We start from the raw sequence: 10,635 nt of genomic DNA, 5'->3' as shown, positions 1-10,635 counted from the left end.
GCCCCCACTGCAAAACGCAGTAACCTGCTAATGCAGCCGCATCCACCTTATAAAATGCATTGTTGGACGGAAGACCAAGTTGCTTGACTTGAAAATTTGGGACACAGAAATCTAACGATGGACAGCCGAAAAAGCACTTATTACCCAGATGCAATGAGCAATGACATGGCAGGGAGGATTCCGGTGCTTTGGAGTATAGGCCTGAGATCTGGTTTTATAGATTTATCTAAAAATGGTCACAGGGGATGCCATAGAACCCTTGGAAAAGGGGACTTGCAAGAACAGGTTTGGACCATCCAGCAGGTAAGAAGATGAGCCAGATCCATGTACCATGCCCTCCTGCGAAAATCTGGAGCTATAAGAATAACATGGATGCCATAAAGCTTAATGGCCCATGGCAGAAGCCTCAGAGGGAGAACACATTGCGAAGCCGTACTGATCCCATGGGCTTCTAAGGTCTAACACTCTGCCCCATGTGGAGAGAGTTCCATCCATAGCTACAATCTTTCATTGCAGGGGAAGAAAAGATTTCCACTAATGACAGTATCAGTGTTGTGAACTAACACTGTAGCAATGCCTTTGCTTGAGAGCTGAACCTTTCCAGGAAAAAAGGCAATTTGTCCCATTTGCAGATAATCTCTCTTTGAAAGAGGGTCTGATGCTGTGCAAAAGGGATCACTTCGAAGAAAGGTACCATAGGGCTCAAAACCATCATACAACAACAAAGTGCAGACAAGTGCCGAGTATGAAGTTCCTCAACCTGAGCTTACAACTTCAGAAGCTTTGCCTGGGGAAGAAAGACTCTTGTTGACCTTGTTTCAAGGATCACTCCCAAATATTCCAGGTGAGGAGATATGTTTAGAGAGGACTTTTTGCAATTAAGAATTCAGCTAAATCTCTCCAAGGTCCTCATCCTGAGTTTTCTCTTTTCACTTCCAGATGTGAAGCTCGGAGCAGTAGGCCGCAAAGCTTCTCCACAATGGAGATATCCCAAAGGCACAACATGGCTTAGACGAAATCCAGCGCTTTAGTAGAGATTTTGGCTCTTTAGTTTACCATATACATAAACCCGTGTAGTGCAAGCACTGTCCAGGCATGCAGCTGTAATCTTCAGGTGCCAGGCCATTGCAGTGGAATACCTGATTTTCAGACCATCACTCATTGGTTGACTGAAAAGATTGCCAGGATTTGAGATAACCAGCCTAAAACGACTAGCAGCTGCTTGAGGAAGTTTCACATACGCAGGGCAGGCCTTAGGCCTTTAGGCGCCCTGTGCGAGAAAGCTTTACAGCGCCCCTCAGTGGCCACACCCTTTAGTGGCCACACCCCCGTACCCACACCCATTTTCCCCAATATCCGCACCATTTAAAGACTCCTATTTTGTTAAGCCGCAAAGAAACATATTAAAAAGTGTGATAAAAATAAAACTTTTATTCAAAGGTATTAAACTTGTCGGCACAATAGAAGTATTCTTATCAAATAAAACAACAGAAGGCAAACAATAAATGTCAAACTACAATAGAGTCTATAAAAATAAAGTGTCAGGATGTCATGCAGATCCCTTTTTTCAAGTAAGTGCATCTAGAAAAGTAAAAATAAAAATGAGGGAGCGCTGTCATGTCGGATGGCCAGCGGAGAGGGGGAGAGAAGCCGCCCACAGGATGAGCTGTGACGGCCGCACGGCGCCCTTGTTGCCATGGCGCCCTGTGCGGCCGCACGGCTCGCACACCCCTAAGGCCGGCCCTGCACATACGGATCTTGATCCAGCAGCACTGAAGAAAAACATTCTTCCTTTTTAGGATACCACATTTGGCCCTTTGATTTGTTTTTACAACCTAGTTTTCAATCTCCCTGTAAGTGACAATATACAGTGCTGTGTTCCTCAATGAGTGATATACTGCATATACTTTTTTGCTACTTTTATTGACTACATGTTTTCTCCTTTCAACTTGCTAGTGTATACATCTCAGCTTAGCAAATAGGAAGAAAAAGCTGGAGTGGAGGGAGCCATAAAACAGATTCTTATGACAGATTGTTTCTTGTAAACTTGTGGAAGGAAGCCTAATGCCATCAATTTTCCTAGAAGCATCTGGATAGGCTCAGCACTTTGTGATTAGAAGTGCTGTATATCCAATGTTATTATTTAATTTATCTGCCTTAGCCAGCGATTCTAAATCTGACAAAATGGCTTATTGAACTGTCTTAGCTAGTTCAGACGCGGATAGTGCCAACAAGGTATTATAGTACCCAAGATGAAGATGCAAAATATATATTATACTATATTTTCTATATAAAATTTAAACAGAGTTGGGATAACTGAAATTCAGCAGTGTCTCTACTCTGCCTTCCATCACTTGTTTGCCTGATGAAGGGGATCTTGTGAGACCCCGAAACGTTGTTTAGAGTGTTCTACTTGCAACTAGTACGTTAATAAACACGTACTGAACTTGCTTTGGAGTGCCGGTGTCCATCCTTTCCTTATACTCTGGCTTCCAGTCGGATTCCTAGACCACCTTTCACCCCTCTGCGTAGGATGTAGACCAACTTATGGCCCCCCGTCCACAGCCACAGACCTAACAGCCCACGCCAGCCTCATGCTAGTAGTTGAACACATTGTAATATGGGGTTATAAGTGTCACTTCTACTTCTTAGTTTCTCATTTATGTGCTTGTGCCATGTAACCTGCATGGGTGGGGGGGGGCTTAACCACTTCAGCTGCCATACCTGTACACCCCTTATTTATGGACCAGAGCTAATTTAAAATTTCTGCTTTGGATCTATTGATTTGGCATTATTTAAAATAAATAAGTAATACTTAGACAAGCCTTTCTTTTGACAACACTGTCTGGCGGTAATAATTTTTTCCCCTATGCAATTTGAAGACAAAAAAAGATGCATATTTTCTATTTTGACCAGTGTTAGTTTTAAAACAGCTAGGGGGTCTACTTATAAACAATTCACAGGGACCTTTGTCCTGGGAATATCTTTTTTTTTTTTGGGGGGGGCTGAAAAATGTCAAAAACTATTCTTTTAAATATATTTTTTCCAGTTCAAATGTAGTGCATTGCAATATAACATTATGTCCACTAGATGGAGCTGAGGAGAATAGAAAGTGAATACTTATGCCAAAAAAATTATGTTTTTAATATATTTTACTCAGTTTAAATGTAGTGTGTTGTAATAATAGATTCTAGCCACTAGATGGATCTGAGGAGCAAAGGAAATAAGTATTTAGTTAGAAGAACATTTTAAGAACATTTGTTTTGGCAATATTCACCTAAAACCAACGTTCATGGCTCTTTGCCCTGCAAATTGTTTATCCAGTATATAGATCCCCTAATGTTAATGTAGATAAAAACTATACATTTTGTTCTATAGGACACCTCTTTCATCTGCATATGAATGAGTAAATACAAAGTAATGTTAATGGTACACTGTACTTCTCAGGGTTCACAAACTGTTCAGAAGTTTCAAACACAGCACAGCAGTGGCTACAGTCTGTTACTGCAATTTCAAAGTGCAATTAAAAGGGACAAACTGAGGCAAAGTGCATTAACATACAATGTATTGCTTAAGCCTTGAAATCTTTAACCCTTTGTTAGGAGTCAGACAGTGTTCAAATCTAGTTTACATCTGATAATGGGATCTGCAGCACAGTACAAACAAGGTTAATTATGGTAAACATCACCCCCAAACACTTTTCCTTAACATTACTCTGAAGTGGAATGCTATGTAGGATTTTAAAGCAAGTAAAAAGATAAGCAGCAATTTAATTATTTTTTTTAAGAACTCCAGAATTAAAAAAAAATAACTCTTGAAGTGGGGCTACCTCCTCAGCGTCCTCACATCTAATGGACCTGTATTAAACATGATGATGTCAGGGGTCCTTAGGTCATTGGAACTTGGGGGAGAAGAAGCAACCAGGGGGGACCGAGGATTGGGCGAGTATTACTTCTTTATTTTCTCCTCTAGAGAAAATGAGTACTTTACGTTTGCAGTGGGGCTACCCTTGTACTGTAAGGCCCCGTTCACATTGAGTGATTTATCGCACGTTAATTCCCACGATATCGCGGCAATTTACAGCGCGATATCGCTCTCCAATGCTTCTCAATGGGGGCAAAGGGTCCTGCTGTCGCGGGACGTGCGTCGCTACAGCAGGACCCTTTTTGGAGCGGATTTAGCCGCGATTCAAGCTTGCTCAATGCAAGCATTTGCGCGATATCGCACAAAATGCAAATCGCGCGACAAACGTGCGATTTGCGAACCGCTCAATGTGAACGGGACCTAAGGGTTAAGAGCTCACTAGGGGGGTGAATTTTTAAAAATCCCAGAGTTCTTCTTAATGTTATGCTATGTGAATTGGAACGTGTAACAAATATAAAGTAGGTGTTATACAATTTGTCTGCAGAAGTGGAAATTCACATTCATTTTAAAAGGCATTGGAGATAAATCAACCTATTTGCCTTAGCCAGTAGTAAGGCTAAAGCCAGCTCAATGATGCCACTATAGTGGTGTATGTCCAGGATTAGAATCTCTTTCTGATTTTTGTATTGGTTTTTAGGGCCCCATTAGAGAGATTACATTCACTTTCTTGGTGACAATGTTTCCTTTAACATCAGCATTGCTTGAGCCTGTCTAGTCTTGCTCAGCTCCAGGTCTACCCACCTTTCTGTCAGTGCATGAGACAGACGGATGCCATCAGCTACTCCACATATCTGAGTGAGATCCCTCCGGGATAATTTCAAGAGATCTGCCCCTAGGGATTGAGTTATCAACATTGTTATTAAAGAACAATTCCAGGTAACCAGTAAAAGCAATCCCTACGTTACTAATATTATCCAGCAAGCACTGGAGCGGTGCCGAAATCAACAAATTCACTCAATCTAGTTCTCTGTAATCCACTGCAATTAATTATTATACAGCTTACTTAGTGTGCAGTTCCTGACGCCTGTGCTGTGTAACTTTCTGCATCACCAATCACATTCAAACTTTAAAAACGGGTATAATTATATTGGTTAGGGATGCACCGATACTTTTCAGATACCAGTGCCGATACTTGGCATTTTCATGAGAACTACCAGGGTTGCAGCGGTTGCAGCTGGGACCTAACTCTGGTGCTCCATCACTGTCCTGAAATCGTTAGTCTGTATTATTTTAAAAAAACTGTCACATGACAATAAACAAAAATGTATCAGTACTTGTACTTGCAAAAATGGTATCGGTGCATCACTTATATATATGTATTTATACAAATAAAATCATACATTAAAACAGAGATGTACAAATCCCAGGGGGCTCCGTGTGCTCCTTACAAATGACAGCTGCCTCCTAACTTTTGAGTTTTTCTCTAGTCTAGTCTTGGAGCTTGAAAAGTATCTGTGCTTGTACCGAGTACGGTACTTGGTATCGGTACATCCCTAATATTGGTGCCTGGGAGAATTTTATTAGTAATGACTTAGTGAGCCCCGTATGAATCAGTTAACTTGGGAACCAATTTGCTTAGCTAAACAATTTTTGCATTGGGTTTTAAGCACATATAAGGCATTTATTTGGTAATAAATACCATGTTTTTTATTTCAAGCTGACAAATGGACAAAAATGTTAAACAAAAATGTTCAAATATTAATTTTTTAACACCATAATGCCCTTCAACAGCAGAGGTCCTTGACAGCATAAACTAGCAGGTCTGTTAGAAAGCAAATCCTTTGCGATCACCATATCTTGGTTGTCATACATGGTTAGAAACCGCAATGATTGGTTCCTGATCGCTAGGGATGGCCCGGGTCTGAGAACCTGTGCACATTTATTGTTATAACCTGCAAATATTAACATTAATATATAATAATTAACACTCTCAAGGCACTGGGCATTGTGCCTGAGAACATTAACAGCTAGACTGCAGACACTCTCATTCAGGTCTAAATGTCTTTCAGAACAAAAGAACAGCAGCAACGAAGTTTATAATTTCTGGTATAGGGATGTTGTGCTCAGAGTACCCATTGGGAAAACTGGACACTCATTAGTCCTAAGATAACAAATCCAATAAAAGCAACATCGATTTACCTGTGAAGTTAGAAAACATTCGACAGTAATTGGAGAATCGGTTTCTTATGAGCCACTGTTGAGTGTCACTGATAGATGCAGAAAGACTAAGACCCTGTAGGGGGAAAAACATACTACGGTGAGGGCATTTATAAAAATAAGACTGTAAAGTGAATGTGTAGATGGCCAAAGGTAGAGATCTCAGAAATGTCTTAGATCAGCTCAGCTAATGACAAGGAACCATAACAAGTCAATACCAGAAGGGAAGCAATGTGTCACTTTTGATGTTTGGTAGTGTATAGGTTAGCACCGAACCAGTGAACACTTCTTGAAATAAGAAGTACATGTTTTTTAAAATCAATTCAAACAGGCTGACAGAAAAGGATTTCCCTTGATGTGCATGGAGACCACAAAGCGCAGAACCAGGCAGGCCACTCAGTAAAGATCTGGGAACAGTGGTGTAGTAGGTAAAAATAACCAATAACAAAAACTCTGGGGTCGGAAATGGATACGTGCACTAAATGTGCACTCTTTACATTTGGAGCTGGGCTCATGGTAACTGCAAATTACAGACAATGTCATAAGAACCAGAAAGTCATTACATAACTGATGGAGAGCTCCCCTTGCAGATAATTTTCTGATATTGCACTGAAAAATACATATGCAAAAAAATGTACCAATCAAAGTCAATAATGATAGCAAATGTGTGTATGGTTATTGTGTCTTAATGCTCATTTCTAATACAGTACAACAGCAGAGAACCATGCAGTGACAGTCATTGCTTGCTGGGAACTGCTCACCCACTTAAGTGGGAGAAGATGAAGCACCGCCCATGCAGAGGCGCTGTTGTGTTACTATCTAGCCCTGGGTTCGGTTTTGCTTCCTCCCTTCTTATGCCGCACCGATGGCCAGAGGGGGCTTGGCTGAGCTGATAAGCATGACAGGATGATTGACAGGCTCACATTTTATCTGATCCTTGTTAGTGCAATATACACCCCGATCATTGAGCCTGGTTCTTTGCTGTTTCCTCTTTGATTTTGGATTATCCCTAGCTGCTGACAGGCTGTAGGATCCTGTGTTGATTTATGGTTTTAATACCATTGTGAATTCTTTATTTGGTGGAGAAAGTGTAATATATTATAATATTAATGAATACATATATACAGTATATTTAGTAATCATGGTTACACTGACAATCTAGTCTTCAACTCACCTCCCCGTTACACTCTGTTGAGCTGTCTGATGTACATACTGGAGATGTGCAGATTCTGTGTGCAGAAATAAAGACAAAGGTTTAATAGCTAAACTGTATATACTGTAGATGGCTACTTGTAGATATAGTATGAGAAAGACACAATATCCAACTGAGCCAGAAAACCTTAGCAAATCATAGACATTGAAAAAGACAATACCGGCGCCCCCGGTTTGCAGAGAAATCCGGCTGTGAAGTTCATTAGTACACCATAGAGGCAGCTCCCACCGGTCAAAAAAGACCATCGATCTGGGAAACAAAAGCAAAACAGAGCGCCTCCATAGTGTAAAAGTTTATTTAAATAGTACAACACGCAACTGAAATTGTACTTACACGAAAGCCAATGATCGCAATCTCCAGCAGGGGAAGTCTGAGGAGATCACCAAATCAGCGTCCTCTGCTCCCGTGAGTTTAAAATGGTCTACGCGTTTCAGGGGCACGCCCCCTTCATCAGAACCTCCAGAACCTCAGGTTTATGCTTGCGATCATTGGCTTTCGTGTAAGTACAATTTCAGTTGCGTGTTGTACTATTTAAATAAACTTTTACACTATGGAGGCGCTCTGTCTTGCTTTTGTTTCCCAAATCATAGACATGTGCGATTCGTTTCGGATAAAAAGGAAATTCGGACGAATTTTCGGACATTCGGATGTATCCGAATTTCCGAATTACAGATATAACGATGGCAAACGAATCCGAATTTCTGTTTCCGAAATTCCTTAGCGGTAGCTCGTTCGAACGTTCGTTTCGTTTTAATTACTTAATCGGTTCTTTCGTTCGTTGCAGCAAAGTGACATTAGAGAAGGAGAAAAAAAAATGTTTCCCCCTCAAATGTCACTTTGCTGCAACGAATGAACGAAACGAATAAGAAACGAAAACGAAACAAATGTTCGAATGAACTACCTCAAACGAATTTCGTCCGAATTCCGAATCCGAATTGACTTTCACAAACGAATCCCGAAAAACTAAATAACACAAAATCCGAATCAAAACGAAACAAATTTTTTGCCAGTGCACATGTCTAGCAAATCACGAATAATGTTGTCTAAGAGCGTCTCTCCACTCCCAATTATAGCTTTCTCTGAACGACTATTTGATACCCTAATTGGCTGTAAAATTTTCCACTATCTGTATAATTCCTATATTTCCTGATATATTGTAAATTCTTCCACTTTTTCATATACCCTCTACCAGCAGTGGTGAAGCTATGACACGCGTGCCACAGCGGGCACACAGGGCCCTCTCTGCGGGCACACAAGCCCAAGTCCGGATTAACATAGGGGTGCCTGGAACTCACGCCCCTGAAAACGGGCCCGACCGTTCGCCCCGGTGTTCTATCGAAACGGCAAACTCGTCGAGATCTCCAACTCGTTACATCACGTCCGGGGACTTGCCAGTAGCAGATCTCAACCAGATGGCGCTAGTACGCATGCGCCAGCCGTAGCATTGTCGGAATCCAAATCCAACAAATTTCCAAATCCCGTCAGTGCGCCTGTGCTGCCACCCAAGAGCAGTGTTAGGCTCTCCAATTGGCGTTACTGCGCCTGCATGCCCACCCAATGGCATAATATGAAATTTATTAGCAGAAGATGCTCTCTGATTGGCTGCCTTTACTTTGCAACGACCAGGATTGGGAAGCTGTATTGACGGGAATTGGACAACTCGATGAGGATTCTGAAACTGCCACGCCTGGCGCATGCACACCAGTGCCACATAGTCCTAATCTCTTACTGGCAAGTCACCGGGCATGACATAACGAGTAAGAATCTCGACAGTTTCGGCATTCAAAAAGGTTTGCCATCACTGCCCTATACATCCTAAAAGAGAGTAATGTTTTCTACCTTCAGTATACCTCCATTCTACCATAATAATATCAATCTTCTCCACTTTCTGTATCCCTCCCTGATACCCTAATAGACTGGATGCTCTTCTGCCCTCTGTATATCTTCCTCATATCCTAAGAGATTGCAAGCTCTTCTGCCTTCTGTATACTCCCCTAAACCCATATAGACTGTAAGCTTTTCTACCTGCCACTACTTCACTCTTACATGGCACAGTGGTGACAACAGAGGACCCGTACTTTCACTGCTTTGGCCTGTTAGTGAAGTAGTGACAGGAAGTGGTGACTGTACCAAGGGGTATATATTGCAGCTGCACTGCCAGATCCTATAGAATAAAAAGATGTCAGTTCCATCTATCTTTTCAATAAAGCATATTCTGCATTTTGTAATGCAAACAAAACAGTTTTCTATTCAATCTAAAAGGTTAAAATGTGCCAAATACATATAGCTTTTAAAGGGCATGCAGTAGAAAGCTACAATTCCCAAAATTATTTTTCTATCACTGGTGTGTGTGTGTTGTGATACTCAATATGTGTCAGATAAGAGATGTCTTAGCACTGTATGTTGTTGGATCCTAAGACCTATGTCACAGTTGGCAATCCTGTTGCTAGTTACTCATCTGATTCAATGGCATTACATCCTTGGTGGCAGACACTCAGCAGAATCTGGCCAACAGGGGAACGACTGCCACATACCTGGTGGAGAACAGCCAGGCACGGGGTAGCAAATAAGAAGGCAGAGACATAGTCAAGATACAGGCCGAGGTCAGAACCAGCCAGGCAGTGAGGTAGAGAATTATAAGGCAGAGACAGTGTCAGGATACAGGCTGAGGTCAGAACCAGCCAGGCAGTGAGGTAGAGAATTATAAGGCTGAGACGGTGTCGGGATGCAGGCTGAGGTCAGAACCAGCCAGGCAGTGAGGTAGAGAATTATAAGGCAGAAACGGTGTCAGGATACAGGTTGAGGTCAGAACCAGCCAGGCAGTGAGGTAGAGAATTATAAGGATGAGACGGTGTCAGAATACAGGCTGAGGATCAGTTATACAGGCAGCAAGGTACCGAATCAGAATGGAGAAAGCAGTCCAAAACACAGGCCAAGGTCGCCATGGAAGGACAAGATCCAAAGGTAGGTCAGAGGTCTGGCAGGTTAACAGGAACTAGCCGAAGACCACTCAGCAATCTGTTTATGTCACACTCCAGTTTATATAGGCTGTTGGTGCCAACAACGGTGCTGAGCGTGCACGCATGCTTGCTCCCACAATGTGCTTGCCTGCCAGTGGCCTTTTGTGCAGGGCCACCCACCACAGTGTGCACAGTTGCATATGCCAGCAGTGGTCTTCCCATACTGGGACACAGTTGGCCTTTTTACAACGTGTCATTGGAAACAGGGGAGCAGTTCTTTGCCCTTGTCTAGTGATGAGAATGTGTGCGTTTGTGTATGAGTGTGTGTATGAGTGTGTGTGTGTGTGTGTGTGTGGGGGTGGGGGTGTGTGTGTGTGTGTG

At 42.1% G+C, this 10,635-nt stretch overlaps 1 protein-coding gene across 1 annotated transcript in view; it reads right to left on the bottom strand.

Annotated features, from left to right (window-relative positions):
- LOC108789991 (transcription factor CP2-like protein 1) overlaps positions 1-10,635 on the bottom strand; it is a 41,643-nt gene that overhangs the window by 5,314 nt on the left and 25,694 nt on the right. The window contains exons 9-11 of the mRNA XM_018560159.1: positions 7,256-7,310; positions 6,064-6,157; positions 4,666-4,756 (exon numbers count right to left, since the gene is read on the bottom strand). Coding sequence (XP_018415661.1) covers positions 4,666-4,756; positions 6,064-6,157; positions 7,256-7,310 — 240 coding nt within the window. The remainder of the gene's footprint in view (positions 1-4,665; positions 4,757-6,063; positions 6,158-7,255; positions 7,311-10,635) is intronic.

The sequence above is a fragment of the Nanorana parkeri genome, unplaced genomic scaffold (genome assembly GCF_000935625.1).
Source record: "Nanorana parkeri isolate BGI_ZX_2015 unplaced genomic scaffold, ASM93562v1 scaffold435, whole genome shotgun sequence".
In the NCBI taxonomy this organism is placed as follows: domain Eukaryota; kingdom Metazoa; phylum Chordata; class Amphibia; order Anura; family Dicroglossidae; genus Nanorana; species Nanorana parkeri.
The sequence above is the reverse complement of the archived record's forward strand: the minus strand, read 5'-3'. Positions and strand labels throughout refer to the sequence as shown.